Source organism: Sceloporus occidentalis, unplaced genomic scaffold (assembly GCF_023333645.1).
Source record: "Sceloporus occidentalis isolate IW3139 unplaced genomic scaffold, rSceOcc1.0.p SCAF_85, whole genome shotgun sequence".
Taxonomy (NCBI): domain Eukaryota; kingdom Metazoa; phylum Chordata; class Lepidosauria; order Squamata; family Phrynosomatidae; genus Sceloporus; species Sceloporus occidentalis.
Window position 1 is genome coordinate 1,754,150 of NW_028317065.1, and position 17,778 is coordinate 1,771,927.

Sequence of the window (17,778 nt, forward strand, 5' to 3'; positions counted from 1 at the left end):
CATTCTTCATGCTAAAGCAAAAACGTTCGTATTTCTTTTATGTCGGCTTACGGCTGACTTTATTCGCTAGCTACAAAAAAAGCCTAAAATACTGTGTGTCGCCTGGCTTTTTCAGATATTTGTCTGTTTAATGGGTTTTCATGCCATCTTCATATAACTTGCTTTCACAAATAGAGTTCACGTAAATTTAGCTGTTGCAACATATGTTGATTATACTCTCAAAAAAATAAGTTTTATATTTTGTGCATAGCTGCTTTCAATTTAGCATTGTATATTTACAATTCCAAAGCATTTAAAAATTTGAGAATATATTTTTATATTCTAGGTAATCATTCTGGTACTTCCAAACTAAAAACATTCAAGGCCTCATTGCACGCAGGCATTTTTCCATTTTTATTATTAAGATTTTTTTTAATGGAGCAGTCACTGAAGCATTAATCCAAGATTGATCCAAAAATCATACAATTATAATTGGGCACTGGGAATCAGGATATTTGAATTGAATTTTGCAAAACCAAAAACTATTACAAATACTTGTCTCATACAGATTTATGCACTATAAGAGTATTGAAATGCACATACACGGTAGGAATCCACCTAAATGCATATGTCAACTCCAAGTAATGCAAGTATTCTAACTGCATTTTAGTAGGTGTAGGTATAAATAGGTACTCTTTAGTCTTTGGTTTCATTCCACTCCTTCTCTGGCTACCTCTGCTAAAACACATGGCATTTCAATGTACACATCTTTTACATGCCCAGTAACACTCCAATTCCAGGTAATCAGTACGAGTAGCAGCAGAAACTTCAGTTTCTAAAACCAAAAGATCTCACCATCAAAACGCAATATATATAATGCAACAAATGAAACTATCAACAACCAGTCGCAGAGATTGTGTCCACAGTTCTAGGTCACCTTTTGTGTGACAACAAAATGTACCACCACAACGGATCTTTCTCTATCTACTTAACTCATTCTCAGCAAGGTTTATTCCCAGCCGAGTTGTGGTTTATTGACTAAAGTGAAAGTTGGTAGGACAGCTGGGGTTTCAACTCCCTTACTTTACGTTTATCATAAACCGATTAGCCATAACATGACCACTGAGAGGTGAAGTGAATAACACTGATAATCTTTTTATCATGGCACCTGTCAGTGGGTGATATATATTAGACAGCAAGTAACATTTCATCCTCAAAGTTGATGTGTTAGAACGAAAACAAAATGGGCAAGCATAAGGATCTAAGAGACTTTGACAAGGGCCAAATTGTGATGATTAGAAGACTGGGTCAGAGCATCTCCAAAACTGCAGCTCTTGTGGGGTGTTCCCAGTCTGCAGTGGTCAGTACCCATCAAAAGTGGTGCAAGGAAAGGAAATTGGTGAACCGGCGACAGGGTCATGGGCAGCCAAGGCTTATCGATACACGTGGGGGGTGGAAGCTGGCCCATCTGGTCAAATCTAACAGACGAGCTACTGTAGCTCAAACTGCTGAAAAAGTTATTGCTGGTTCTGATATAAAGGTGTAAGAACACACAGTGCATCGTGGTTTGTTGCATATGGGACTGCATAGCCACAGACCATTTAAGGTGCCCATCCCGACCTCTGTCTACTGCCGAAAGTGCCTACAATGGGCACGTGAGCATAAGTACTGGACCAGGGAGGAATGGAAGAAGGTGGCCTGGTCTGTAAAGAATTAAGTTTTCTTTTACATCACGTGGATGGCCAAGTGTGTGTGCGTCTCTTACCTGGAGAACACGTGGCACCAGGATGCATGCATAGAGGTGCCACCTCGCAACTTACAGAACTTAAAGGAGCTGCTTACGTCTTGGTGCCAGATACCACAGCACACATTCAGAGGTCTAGTGGAGTCCATGCCTCAATGGATCAGGGCTGTTTTGGTGGCAAAAGGGGGACCTACACAATATTAAGTAGGCGGTCATAATGTTATGGCTGATCAGTGTATACAGTGTATTCAAAGAGCTGAATCACAACTCCCCTGCAAACTCGCCTGCCAACTGTTCCTTTAGTGAATAGACCTCCTTGACTTCAGTATACATTACAAAGGCCCAACTCCAATAAACCTTGGCTCTTAAGAAGAGCTTGACCCTCGCTGTAAAATGTATAGCTAAATCAGTGCATTTTCTTTAAAGGCCCCATTAAATTATGCCTTACAGATGGCCATCTTAGCCCTTCCAGCTGGAGGAACCTACCAATGTTTGCCAATCGCAATGATTAATGAAGCAACAGTGTTGAAGTCACAATTCTCCTGCCATCTTCTCTTTAGCGAAGAGAACCTAGCGATGCAGAGGTGTAAAGGTTTTGGATTACGGTTTATTAACACCATTATTGGAATTTGGCTACAAGGTGCATATATCGCACTGTAAAAACACTGGTTACTTCATAGATGGATTAAAAAAAATCACTTTAACAATGAGAACTGTAGCTCTCCCTCTCCTCTCTCGTCACTAGAACAAACAAAAACCCATAAACCCAAGGAACGGTGCTTCAATGTGTGGGGGGTAGCTCAAACAATTTATGGACATTGTACCAAATCACTAGGTTTGGATGGTTATGCTGCCACTCAACAGTCCTTGACCTTATTAATGCAGTTACAAGATAACAAGCAGATTATTTTTTGTTTAATACACAAAAAGTAAAGTGGCCTCCCTGGGGATAATAAGAAAGCATAAAATAAATTTGAGTATATAGATAATGCTACTTTGGAGTCTTGTTTGTGAAAATAATGCACTCCTCATCTTCAATGGACACCTGAAGAAGGAAAGGGCATTTTGAAGGTTTAATAACTCACCTCACAACAGGGTTCCCATTGTAGAGAATATAAATGCCAGCTTCTTTATTTCCATAGATCTGATTGCTACGGATGTTGCCTTTCCCGTTGCCCAAGACAACAATGCCTGAGCGGAGGCCACTGTGTATCCTATTACACTGTGGGCACAAAGAAAAGATAAAGAAAATATAGTTACTTATCGTATAGACTGAAGTAGAGTAAACTCGACGTTATGAATGTATTGAAAAAAAAATCTATCAATTTTTAGTTTACCTGTCAGCCTGTGCCATCAACTCAGGTATGTAACAAAATTGTTATGTCAATATGTAATATTACAAGCAAGGGTTTAATATATTCCCAAAATGATGGTTTCCTTTATGAATAAAGCTTAAGTGTAGTATCTGCTGTTAAATGAGTAGGAAATACAATAGCCATGAAGGGCAGGGCGTCAGGTGTTGCACTCACGTACCAGTATTACAGGATTGGCTCCTTTCCTGATATCCACCCCTGCTTCGGTGTTGGAATGGATGTTATTGTCAGCAATAAGGCCTCCTGCTGCCAGACGCAAAAACACACCTGATGCTTTACAGTGGTATACATCATTCTTCAACATAATGACCTAGAAATGAGTGTCAAGGTGGATAATTAGTCCTAGTGATGAACAAATATATTTTTATATGCCAATGAGGATGGCATAGTGCATGAAAAACAAATACCTAACTGTTTGGATTTCTAAGGTGACATTAGGGCATAGATAGAGTTATTTATCTACTGTACATGCCGACTAATATTGCTAAAGTTTGAGTATCCCTTATGCAAAATGTCTTTTCAGATAAGTTAAATACTCACGACTGAGGTGGCAGAAAAGAGGTGTCTGACCTCTCCTGTAGTCAGTAGACCCTTTCCCTGCCTCGTTATCGGCTTCTCCCTGCTGTCTGCTCTGTTGTTCAGGCTTCCCAGAGCACTTTTTGGCTCCCATTTCCAGACCAGAGGTGCTCTAGGGAAAACCTGAACAAAAGACAGGGACCCTTCTGGGTCTGCTGGGAGAAGCCTGAACAACGGAGCAGATACAAGTGAACATACAGGTCTGTTTATCCAAAATTAGCCCTTATACGAAATATTTCTGGTCATAAACATTTCAGATAAGAGATACTCAAGCTGCATTACATTTTATGACTTGGTTCTCTTACTTAACCACCAATAGAAAATCCCACATGACATCTAGCAAATTATTCATTGCCTCAGCTACAGCTTTCCTATAAGTATTGTATCTGATTGCGATGCAGCTTCAGTCCAGTCCTCTTCTGGAAGCCAAATGTACGCTTATAATCCTACTCTGGAGTGCTGCTCTGATTACTACCTGATATTACCAGGCCTGTAGCAGGCTAAGCTTTTCTGATAAAGAGTTTTAGGGTTCTGTTTCATCTGCATTTTCAATGAAGGAGACAGCATTGTAACTTACACATTAACTGTCAACTCCCAAAGAACAGCAGTTCAGAAATAATGTGTATACATGGCTTTTGTTGATTGAAATGTACTCTAACATAGTATACGTAAGTACTGCTGGGTGTTGATCACTATCGCTTCAAAAACACAGCTGTAAAACAGAACATAGCGTGTTTTCATTTTCTTTACAATGACGTAGACCAGCAACTCACTCCTCGCTCTAACTATACCCAGACAGATCAGTTTCCAGAAACATGGAATGAGTCAATTAGGGGGAATAGTTATACTTATCAGATTGACTGTGTGTGTGAGTTCTAGCCCAGTCTAGAAGACAAACACCCTGACTCATTGCTAAACTACATTACTTTATACAACACCATGCTCAAAGAAAAAGATAGCATAGAGATTCTTAGCGGGTTTGTATGTTTAACAATATATAACTTACCTTGCTATTTTGTATGCAGCGTACTGCATACGTCAAGTCCCTGAAGATGCTTTCTTCCAGTCTAGCTTGCCCTTGGGAGCAAATAAAGACTCCCCCCTTACCATCTCTAAAAAGGCACTTCCGTATAAGACATCCTTGAACCGTGCTAACAATAGTTTGTAATTCCTTGTCCCTTTGCAACTCATGTTGCAAACTTTTCAATGCCAGGTCCCTCTGCAAAGCAAGGAGTCCATTAGTCTGTGGTTTGGATTGTATTGATTTGGCTAGTATGTGACTCAGGCCATGCGAGTGATATGACAGTTTGTAGACCGACTGATCGTCATCTTCATTGTCACTGACTGTGCTCAGTTCGCTATCACTGTAATCTGTATCAATAGTCATGGCTCCTCCTTCCTTGCGTGTGTAAAAATTCCCCCTTATGTCATTTTCTTTTTCATCCTGTATTTGCGATTTTGCAAGTGGGAACAAATGACTTTGGTCTCCATTAACTAGGATTTCACAGGTTCTGATATTGGCACCAGAGGAGCCATTATTCAAACAGTCAGTACTGTTGTCAGTTCTACAAAGTGAGGTTTCGGGTGCATTTAACAAGACACTCTTAGATTTGGCAAAAACTGATAGATGTTTACAGGCCCAGTTTTTCTCTGAGGTTGGAGACCCTTCCACTGTCACAGAAGCATTTTCGCTGCTGACAAATTCACAGTTTTCAAGTACGCAGAGAGCCACGTTGTGAAAGTGTATGCTGGACTGGTTGAAAGTGCAAAACTTAATTTGGCATGTGCCTGGAGCATGGATCTGTAGCTGTCCATTCTCAAAGTTGCAATTGTCAAACTGAACATGGCCTACCGATGTCTGGGGAGAGAATTTTTATCGAAGAAGAAAACAAATTCATTAAAAAAAAAAAAAAACAGGAAAACAGTACTCAATTGTATTTATTATATCATAGTATTCTATACATACTAAATCCCCACATGCATAGAAATCCACAATACAGTATTACTTTAATAACATAAGAAAATGGTGAAAGAACAGTAGTTTCAAAGTTAAATAATAAAGTGCTAAACTATCAAGCACTGGAATATTATTAAATGCAAATTCATTCATTCATTATCTCCTACAACAATATCAAAATTACCAAATTAATTCCTAAGTATTAGCTCTTAATAAATTCAAGTAAAGACACACAGGCATCTAGACAGAGAAAAGGTTTAGCTGGTTTAGCTTTTATGCATATAGCCTTATTATGTATAGTACTGAGGAGGCTTCGGTTTTATATTAAATACACAAAATGCCCACAAACTATTCTTTCTTAAAATAATGTTGTATTATTCACACGAAGTAAACATTTATTTTCTGTACTAATCCTGTAATTAATATACAGGGACACATTCCAGCCATGACTGCATCCACACTTTAACTGATCTCCTTTCACCTATATTCAGGAAATCATAACATATTTCCAAATACAAGCATACAATCCAATGACACAGTACATCATGTTTTCTTCTGTAGTCAGAGCAAAAAGCTGAGAAAATATAACAGTTAACACTAGTAGGGCACTATTATCAATAGTTTATTGTAGTATTCTTCAGTCTAACGTATGATGAACTAAGAAACAATGGATGAGTAAGCAAGCAAGCATTTCAGATAAACCATGAAAGACAGTAAAATAAGCAATTCAATTATAGTTTAACTTGTGGCTCGACAACCCCCAGCACCATGCCATGGCCACTAAAAATCACTTCCTGGTGCCCAGGGAGGACGGGCCAGGGCTAACACTGGGAACCCAGGCTCCCCTTCTTGGCTGCAGGGACACGGTGAAGCGGGTGCCATGACCCAGCAGGTCATGTGCTATGAATTACGTGGCCCAGAGGTTGAAGACAGGCAGTGGCGTGGCAGGTCTCCACGAGGTGAGAGGGAGTAAGTGTAAGTGTCTTAGAGTCAGTGTCTATATGTATAGTGCTCGAGTCAGTGTGTATGTGTATATGCATAGTGCTAGAGACAGGGCTTATGAAATGTATAGTGCCAGTCAACATGTCTTCTGTATTTTAGTGCCAGATGAATTAAGTATAATGTTAGAGTAAGTGTATAATTATATATATATATATATATATATATATATATATATACACACATACAAAATAAATAGCCCTGCACTCATACCTAAACATAAATAAGGTGACAAATACTATATTCCTAGTTCAAAAAGTTCTAAAAGTAGTGAAGCCAGCACTCACGGCCTTCTATAATGCTTCATTTTTATCTGCAAGATGCCAAGAGGTCAACGTTTCAGTCCACCTCATGGACTTTCCTCAGGACAAGCCTGTATATATGTGTGTGTTGTTAGTGTGTGCACGCACGTGTAAAAGAGTGTGATGTTAGCATGTATTTGCATAAGGTGTTGTGTGTGTTACAAAATTGCATTAGCATGAGTGTGTATGTCATACAGTGTTAGAGTGTGTCCATTAAAGTATGGTGTTAGCGGTTGTGCGTGAGTGTAAGTGTATTTTAGTGTATGGTGTTACCATGTATGTGAATATATGGTGTTAGAATGTATGTGTAATCTTATAAGTGTATGCTGTTAGGATGTGTATTTGTTCCTGTATGTTGTTAGTAGGGCTGCAACTAACGATTATTTTAATAATCGATTAGTTGGCCGATTATTTTTTCGATTAAACAATTAATCGGATTAAAAAAAATGCAAACTTTTTAATTTAAAATAATGTAATAAAAATGTACAATTTACACTTTCATCTCTTTATCACAATGGCCTCTCTCTCTCTATTCACTATTCACCTCTCTCTCTATTTTACTGACATAATAATAAAAGCTACAAGAACCCAAACACAGTGTTTCTCAAACTAGGTTTTAATACAAAGTTATTAGTAAATATTAATTCATAGGTTAACTATTTTTCATATTTAATAAAAACTATGAGAAAAAAAGCCTTGTTTGTATTTTCTTTTATTTACCAAACTGCCCCCAGTTATGCACATCTGACCCCCAGCTTGCCACTCTGCCCCCATATATGCCTTATACCTCCTATATGCCAGAGATTCCACTGTGCCCCCTGATATGCCACTGTGCCCCGATATGCCTTATACTCCTTATATGCCAGTGATATGCAACTGAGCCCCCTGATATACCTTTTACCCCCAGATATGTCTTATGCCCCCCTGATATGCCTTCTACCTCCTATATGCCACTGTGCCCCCTGATATGCCTTATAACTTCCAATATGCCACTCGCCCCCATTTATGCCTTATACCTCCCTATATGCCACTCCGCCCCCATAAATGCCCTGCACCACCCTGAAATTCATTATACTCCCTGATTCACCACTCTGCCTCCCCCAGATATGCCACTCTGAAATTCATTATACCCCCATACACCACTCTGCTACCCTGAAATTCATTATCCCCCCATACACCACTATAATTCACCCATACACCACTCTGCCTCCTCCCCCCTCACATACACCACCCTGTCTCCTCCCCCCTCCCATACACCACTTTGCCTCCTCCCCCCTCCCATACACCACCCTGCCTGCTCCCCCCTCCCATACACCACCCTGCCTCCTCCCCCTCCCATACACCACTCTGCCTCATCCCCCTCCCATACACCACTCTGCCTCATCCCCCTCCCATACACCACTCTGCCTCCTCCCCCCTCCCATACACCACCCTGCCTCCTCCCCCCTCCCATACACCACCCTGCCTCCTGTCAGCAACGGAGGTTCACAAGACACCAGGGAGCCGGGTAGAGAGGCAGAGTGGTGTATGGGAGAGGGAGGAGCCAGAGTGGTGTATGGGAGGGTGGCTCCAATACACCCCTTTGACTCCTCCACCCTCCCTCTCTCCGGACTGGTGTTTTGTGAACCTCCGTTGCTGACAGGCACTTTCACTGCAGCTTCATAGAAGCCTCAGCGTAAGTGAAGGGCAGTAACGGAGGCTGTCTGTGCGCATCGTGCAGACCCCTACCAGCTGACAGAGAGGATGATCCTCTGCAGGAGACCTCGATTCTCTGTCACCCGGTGGGGGTCTGCACGATGTGCACAGACAGCCTCCGTTACTCACCTTAACTTACGCTGGGGCTTCTACATCATGTGATGCTGCCACTGCATCGTAGGAGCGGAAGTGGAGGGGAGAGGCGGAAGTTGTCTGTGCGCATCGCACCGACACCCACCGGCTGACAGTGAGAGGAATCCAGGTCCCCTGCAGCATTGCGGGGGATCTGGATTCTAGTGTTATAATCCGATCTCTGTTTGAGATCGGATTATATAAAGGAGAGGAGTTTTTCAGAGCATTTGTCAATGATTTGCATTATCGATTATTATCGATTTTATCGATTAGTTGTTTCAGCCCTAGTTGTTAGATTGTGTGTGTTAGCATATGGTGTTAGCATGAGTGTGTGTGGATGTCAGTGTATGGTGTTATAGTGAGTGTGCGTGTCTAGGTTGAGCCTACAGTTCCTGGGAGATGGAAAGTAGGGCAGGCTTGAGGGGTGTGTGCTGCATATTTTATGAAAACCTTTTATTTATTAATTACATATGTTTTGTAAGTTATTGCTATCTTTAGAATATGGCACATTTCTTAATTTAGATAGATAGATAGATAGATAGATAGATAGATATGTGTGTGATATATTAAAGGTGACCTATGATGTTGAAGCATCATCTTAAACAGAAAGGAGAGGGGTCATATGATCGAAACTTTAAAAATATGATTAAAAAAAAATTGGCTTAATTTTTTGGCTGGCTCCTAGATCCTTCTAGGAACCTTTTTCAGCTTCTATAGCAACAATCTGGCTTTTTTTTGTCACATAAAAATTAAGTCATTAAAAATCATGAATGATGCAAAATGTCACTTAAATAAACAATTATTTCTTGGAAGGGTTTGGGTACCTGAAATGGTGTTTCTCATGCCTCATTTAGTTACAAAAGTGCAAAATTTAGCAGTGTACACAGGAACAGTAACTAAAATTTCCTAGACACTGGAGAAGGCTGGTAGGTGATAAGAGTATTTAAAATACTCTTTTGCTCTCACTTTGTGACTCTGTCTGGAGAGTTGGTTGGGTGTTACACATTCTTCAACAATATTACCTGCTGCCCATTTCTCTTCCTCTCCAATGGGCATAGGGAAAATATCATGTAAACACTATATTTTTATGTAAACACTATCTTAATTATAGTTTATTTCCAGTATAAAATACCACAGGCCAATACTTTAATAACAATAAGTTAATTGTGTACACCAATCTGCATGTGGATAGCTTTGTACATGCTGATGTGAAATGAAAGCAAACTTACCTTGAACATTACTGGAGAGAACCAAGCAGGCATAAAGACCAAATTGCATAGCCGAGAAGTTGGGCACTGCTGGTCAATACAGACAAGCAAAGCTACGTCACCAAGCTTACCCTGGCCCATAATCTCTACAGGAACTTTCAGAATGATCTCATTTTGTTCTTCATACACGCCTGGTTGCAGCAGGATACGGTCATATATATTAGCTGAAGCTACAGCAGTCCTGAGGTTTTCATACTCACACCCATACCCGACACAGAGGACCCTTCTGTCCTTCTTCCTACGGAATAAATACAGGCAGTTGGAGGATTCCAAGTCCTGTGTGTTTTTAGTCCATGTTTTAGATGCTACATAATGCTGTTTAAAAGCATTCCTCCATGACCTGGGCTCCACGTTTGGCTGTATGGGCCAGTTAGGGTGTCTGCACTCTACACAGCATAAGCAGAGCTGCCGCCACCGTGTATTATCAAGGCTGAGGATCAAATCATACCAGGACCTGCAGACCAATCCACAGCGGCCCAAGTCACGCAAAGGCAGGTAGGCAAGAATTAGACGCCACAGTTCGAGTGGTAGACCACCAATCTCCATCATATTCTACAAAAACAAAAAACTTGTATTAAGCGAAATGTAAGCTATGCAACATTTTGGAGCACCATAAAAATATTTATTTAACACGCAGTTCCTTCATGGCACTTCTGATACCATTTCACCCCTCCAACCATAAGCTGACTGCAGTCTTTCCTGCTACAAGAGCCTTTAAAAGTTTAAGACAGATTTAATTAAGCAATTCATAGATTTGAATTGTCACACCCAAGATAAAACTAAAATGCAGTCCTGATCTGAAATACCATCAACGCACACTTCAGTCATATGCATGTTCGTCAAAAATGTTTTTTAATTTCTCATATCCACCAAATCATATTATTTAATGCAAATTTCTCTTCACTTTCCAAAATACCTCAGTGAAGATTGGTTAGAAGCACGTGTAGTGCTGTTGTTTACAACGTTACTATTCATCTATACATGCATTGTTACAAATACCTTAGGGTGAGTAAGATGGCTAATGCAACATACAAAAATGGTATCATTACTGGGTTAATGGGTCGTTAACTAACCTAGGTACTCTCTGGATAAAGCCCTGCCCATGTTCCCTTCCACTCTCTATACCTGGGTGGCTTGCCCAGCACCTGAATAAAGTGGTTCCCCCAGAAGAGGAAGAGCTCCAGGTAACCTGCCCAGTGAACTTTCCAGGTATAATCATTAAAGCTAGGACACTTAAAAGACTGGAATATTTCATCACATACATATAAATAATTTTCCACACACTTCGTAATGACATCACCTATGACGATGAGAAGTTACTTGCCAACTGTCTTCCTGGCTAATCTCTGTTTGGATATACAGAATAAGAAGTCTAGAGGTGAGGCTGGCTTTTGGAGCATTCTGAGCAATATACAGTATGTTATATGATCAAAACATAACTTGCATTAACTAATGATTCTGATTTCAGCCTGGGTGGTAATAATTAGGGATTTGTGAAAGAATTGTACATAATACTACAAGTGAACTATAACAAAATACAAAATTTTATAAGGAAGCAAATACCACAAAGGGTTAAGCTAACTAAAATCACTGTCTTAGACGAGAAAAATGCCATACTTGCCAAAGTATGCAACACACTGAGAACAAAAAAAACCAAGAACTAATAGGAAAAAGTGTGTAAAAACACAAATGTACACTATGTGGGTGTTTTGGTACAGCCTCAAATCTCTCTTCGAAAATATTGGCGCAAAGAAAAGAGATGAGTTCAGCTTTGTGCCAGAAGCCAAAATTGTCTGCAATAATATATTATATACACACACACATATACATACATACATACATACACACACGCAGCACTGTGCAAAAGTTTTAGGCAGGAGTGAAAAATGCTGTAAATTAAGAATGTTTTTAACCCCTTAAGGACCAGACTGTTTTTTATTTTTTGTACCCCTCGTGCCCAAGGCTGGTCGTGTCATTTTCTCCTCTCCTAATTAGTGTACCCACACAAGTTTTATACTGTTTTTTCAGGACAAGAGCTTTCTTCAGAAACATCCAAAAAAGCTAATGAAAAAACCTGCTAAATAGATTCTACTACTTTTAAAAACACCCGAGTTTAAAAACACCCAAATGTTTTTATGCTTTTTTTTCCTGCAAGTTATAGGGCAATATGTACAAGTAGCATTTTACTATTTTTTTCCAAATCAGGTCATTCTGCCCCATGTGCTATTTGGGACATCTGCAAAGCCGGCCAATGCAATTTACCCCATTAAACCAAACGTTTTTAAAAACTAGACACTCCATGGGCATTTAACATGCCGGTATTTTAACTCTTTCCATGCACAAGATTTTACTACAAACCTTTGTCAAACTTTGTGGTAGTAAATGATTTTGTGTTTTTTTATCACACAAATTATTCTTCAGGTGTGAATTAACAGCTACTAGTATATGTCAAACAACACTCCACTAAGTGTTCATCAACATCTCCCACGTACAGTAACACCCCTATGCACGGTTTCTCGGCCTGTTTGGGAGGTGAAATGCCACATTCGTGAAGTGCGCATTTTTTTACTTCGGTGCTTTGACATTTGGTCCTTCTTCCACTATGCCCTATTTGGGACATCTTTGAAGCCGGTCAGTTCATTTTACCCCATCAAATCATATATATTTATTTTTTTTAAACTAGGGTATTTCATATACCGGTATTTTAACCCTTTCCATGCACTAATTTTACCACCAGCCTTTGTCAAAATTTGTGATGGTATTTTTTGTGGGGGGGTTTTCCCACACACGTTGTACTTCAGGTATGAATGTACATCTGCTGGTATATGTCACACAACATACCAATATGTGTTCAGCAACATCTCTTGAGTACAGTGATACCACCCATGCATGGGTTTGTCTGGTTCTTTGCGGCTAAATGAGAAGTGCGCTTATTTTTCCATTTTGGTCAGTGTGTATATACCCTATCTTTGAATCCGGCCACTCCAATTTACCCCATCAAACCATTTACTTTTCTAAATATTTTACTACCGAATATTCCGGCGTATAAGACGACTGGGCATATAAGAGAACCCCCAACTTAAAATATAGAGTTTGGGCTATACTCGCCGTATAAGACTACCCCTCTACCCAGCATACAACAACCAGCCAATCACGACAAGCGATGTACCTTACCAGTGATTGGCTGGTTGTTATACAGACAGTGTACTTTTCTGGTATATTTTACAACAAAACAGAAGGGCACAAGAACTGTGCAAACCACAGTCGGGCAATAACCAGCTCAGCATAGTGATATATTCAGGGGCATAACTAGAAACCACAGGGCCCTGGTAGAAATAAAGATCCCCCCCCCCAACTTCACCAAGCAACATGTCACAGATCTTTGCCCCCAGCTTGTCAGTCCCCCCAAACAGCTTGTTTGGCCATCACTGCCCCCAAGCTTGTCTGTGCCTTCTTTGCCCCTTGCCCCCCCTTCCAACATACACATGTAAAACATAGTTGCACAAATTACACACACTTACTCATACTTACTCACACATACAAATTACACATCCATGTTCACACAAACAAATTGCACACCCATGCTCACACACAGACATCCATGCTCTCACAAAATTAGACATCTGTGCTCTTTCACACACATAAATTACACACCCATGCTCACACACAAATTACACACACACAAAAATTACACACCTATGCTCACACACAACTACACACCCATGCTCTCTCACACACACACACACACACAATTAAACATTCATGCTCACACACACACAATTAAACATTCATGCTCACACACAGATACATACCCCCATCCTGCTCACCCCCACTTACCTCTCACCTCTCCAGCAGGTGTGGTCCAGGACAAAGAGACAGGAACAAGTGCTTGCTGATCTTGTTATATTTATGAGAGGTGCTGAAATGCTTTAAGGCTCCAGTCCCATGCCATGCTCTTTTCTGAAAACCCCCTCAAATCTTATTATAAGCCCCTCTCTTTTTTTCATGGTCTGACCGTACAGAAATATGTCCGCCTGTACTTGTTTCCTCTAGTGCAGTGGTTCTCAACCTTCCTAATGCCGCGAACCCTTTAATACAGTTCCTCATGTTGTGGTGACCCCCAAACATAAAATTATGTAATTATATATTGTGAAATATGTGTTTTCCAATGGCCTTAGGCAATCCCTGTGAAAGGGTCGTTTGACCCCCAAAGGGGTCGCGACCCACAGGTTGAGAATCGCTGTTCTAGTGGCTGTCCTCTCTGTTAGAATGATTTATGAAACATCACAGTTCTCCACTCAGTATTGCAGCACGTGGTAGACAGAGAAATACAAATCTCAGTAAGCTAGCAGACAGCACCTGCTAAACGCTTCTTGTTCCTCTTATTGTGGCAAAATAGACTGGACACCTGGCTCAAAGCAACAGGATTCTATTTGCAATGACAGTTTTACAACATTCAAAAATGTGATTTTGTTTTAATCACACTGTCACTGCCACTTGTTTTTTTAGCTTCTCATGGACTTTTCATTTTGGCAGTATCTATATTGATACCTCACTGAACAATTACATGAGACTGCAGTCAAATTTTGAAATGGTTGACAAAGAAAAGAAAATACTGTGACAAAAACTTGTATTAACTGCAAGGGTCATAATTTTTATGAGGCGGAACAACTACCCCAAGTTGATTGGGTGCACTTGAGCCCCTAGGGCAGGGGTGTCCAAGTTTTTTCTGCAGTGGGCCACTTCATCAGAATTGTATCCGTGCGAGGGCCGCACTCATTTTTCACTGCGTGAAAATATGGCCTTTAATAAAATATGCAGATTAAAATAAAGTAAATGACACAAAACCTTTACTTTTCCTCTCACTGATTTCTGGGCCTAGAAAGTTTTCTGTCTACAAATTCAGGATTCTGGATAAGTAAAAATAAAATAGTTCTATTTATTTTAGGGATACACGAAATGAAAATTTTGGACCAAAACCGGAAATTCAGGGTTCACTTAGCCAAAACTGAAAATGACCCCCCCCCCACATACTTTTATTAAAAGTAAGTTACACACCAAAATTGTAAAAAAAAAATTATAAATTATGATTGTTAACAGCAATCTCAGGCATACCCAGATTCCAGCATGTACTGGTTGGCTGGGGATTGTACCAGTAATTTTTGTCCAATTTTAGTGTGTAACCACACTTTTATTAAAAGTAACACACCACAATTGGACAAAAAAAAAAATCAACAATATGACTTGGCATGACAGGAGTGGGATTGCTAACAGCAAACACACTCTTTTTATACCCAGGCAACCAGTAAATGCTGGAACCTAGGCATGATGGGACTGTGATTGCTGTTAGCAATCACAGTCCTATCATGCCAAGTCAGCCAGTACATGCTGGTACAGGGTGGCTGTAAGTGCAGACCCCATACTGCTGGCAGCATGAATACACAAGGGGGGCAGCTAGCCAGGTTTCAGCATGTACTGGCTGACTTGGCATGATAGGAGTGTGATTGCTAACAGCAAACACACTCTTTTTATACCCAGGCAACCAGTAAATGCTGGAACCTGATGATGGGACTGTGATTGCTGTTAGCAGATTGCTGTTAGCAATCACACTCCTATCATGCCAAGTCAGCCAGTACATGCTGGTACAGGGTGGCTGTAAGTGCAGACCCCATACTGCTGGCAGCATCAATACACAAGGGGGACAGCTAGCCAGGTTTCAGCATGTACTGGCTGACTTAGCATGATAGGAGTGTGATTGCTAACACACTCTCACACAACACATTGCTAACTACAGCTCTCGATGCCGCTCACAGTCTTCAGCAGGGGGCGCAGCCTCCCTCGTTCTCCCCACAGAGGAGGCAGGACTGGAGCAGAGAATAGACCCTCCCACAAGTAAGCGGCAGGGCTTGTGATCCTGGCTGCCGATCTCAAGCGGGCCGCACCTCGAGGTCACCGCATGTTGGACGCCCCTGCCCTAGGGGAATTACGTATGTGCCTTCTTCTACTTCTAGAAGTATGTGTGCTGGGACAATGTCCCTGTCCCAGGTGCCGATCATTTATATTATGTTTATATATTTGTTGCCAACTGTATTAGGGTGTGAAGCACAGACAGTTTTTGTTTTTTTAAATAGAAGAATCTATTTAGCAGTTTTTTTCAATACCGTTTGTATTCAGAAAAATACCTATTTTTTTCAGTTTTTCACCATATTGTATATATTTTTTAGTAAATTATCCGATATGATCAAAATAATGGTATTTAAAGAAACTCTTTCTTCTACTGAAAAAAAACAACAATATATAACTTGTGTGGGTCCATTACAGCTAAACATGAGCACCGCAGATATGTTAAACCCTTTGTCATGAAGGGTACAAACATTTAAAAAAAACATCTCTGTTTTAATTTGCAATGCTTGAAATGGTACTGAATCCTTATCAGCTTTCTTTCAAATGTAAACAATCCAGAATCATTTCTTTCATTGCCCTGCTAATTTACCACAGATAGTGGGTACCACATCCACACTGCAACATGTACACCACTCATGGAGTGGTGAAATGATGTACCTAAGTGGTCAGTTGGACAGACTGGATGGGCCAAATGGTTCTTATCTGTTGTCACTTACTATGTTTCTATGGTCCCAGTGTCTGTGAATTAATATCTTTTTCTAAATTGTTTAGAACAAGCCTTGCACTTACTACATTTAAAAAAATACTTTTCTCCCTATACCAGGATATTTGTTTTTTCTTGTCTGATCGTTTACTATTTCTCTCTCATTTCAGGACAAGAAGGGCTTTCTTTAAATCCCATTATTTTGATTGTATCATATAATTTACTATAAAATTTAAAATATGCTGAAAATTTAAGGGGAAAAAAGGACATTTTCTGACTTTTACTAGAATTTTTTTTTAGTCATCTATAAAAGCCAATGAAAAAACTGCTTAATTGATTCTACTATGTGTCCTGAGTTTAGAAATACCCAAATTTTCTTTTGCAAGTTATAGGGAAATAAGTACAAGTAGCGTTTTCCCCCAAATCTGGAAATCCCGCTCATGCACTATTTGGGACATCTTTCCATGCACTAATTCTATCACCAGTCTTTGTCAAAACTTTGTAGTAGTTATTTTTTCACACACATTTTACTTCTGGTATGAAATTACAGCTCCTGGTATATGCCACTGCGAAACAAAACCCCAATATGTGTTTAGCAAAATCTCCCAAATACGGTGATATCACCCATGCATATGTTTGTCAGGTTGTTGGGGGGGTAATAGGCCACATTTGGGACGTGTTTATTTTTCAAATTGGAATTTTGACACGTTGAAAATTCTGCCCACATATCAGAGATCTTTGAAGCCGGTCAGTTCAATTTACCCCATCAAATATATCTTTGAAAACTAGACACCCCAGGGTATTTCAAATGCTAGTTTTTTTAACTCTCACCCTGCACTAATTTTACCATCAGCTTTTATCAAAGTAGTATTTTTTGTGTTAATCTTACATTAGGAAGAAAAGGCCAGATGTGAGGTGTGCATTTTCGGGGGAATTTGGACATCTGATCAGTCTGTGCCCATGTCCTATTTTTCACAAAAACGAAAGGTGAGAATACGGCACTCAGTTATGGGGAGGTACACGAGCCAGGGTACCACCAGTCCCTCAAATATGTGGAATAAAGAAGCAGAGGCTCAGCACTTCAATAGTTAGGTGTGTGAAATAAACTCACCTCACTATTGAAGTGCTGAGCCTCTCCTTTTTTAT

General features: G+C 40.2%; 1 protein-coding gene across 1 annotated transcript in view; it reads right to left on the reverse strand.

Moving 5' to 3' along the window:
• Positions 1-10,574, reverse strand: part of LOC149285059 (F-box only protein 10-like) — a 34,989-nt gene extending 24,415 nt beyond the window's left edge. Inside the window, exons 1-4 of the mRNA XM_089495847.1 lie at positions 9,987-10,574; positions 4,679-5,530; positions 3,257-3,406; positions 2,809-2,945 (exon numbers count right to left, since the gene is read on the reverse strand). Of these exons, the coding sequence (XP_089351973.1) occupies positions 2,809-2,945; positions 3,257-3,406; positions 4,679-5,530; positions 9,987-10,574 (1,727 nt within the window). The remainder of the gene's footprint in view (positions 1-2,808; positions 2,946-3,256; positions 3,407-4,678; positions 5,531-9,986) is intronic.
• Between the last annotated feature and the right edge of the window lie 7,204 nt (positions 10,575-17,778).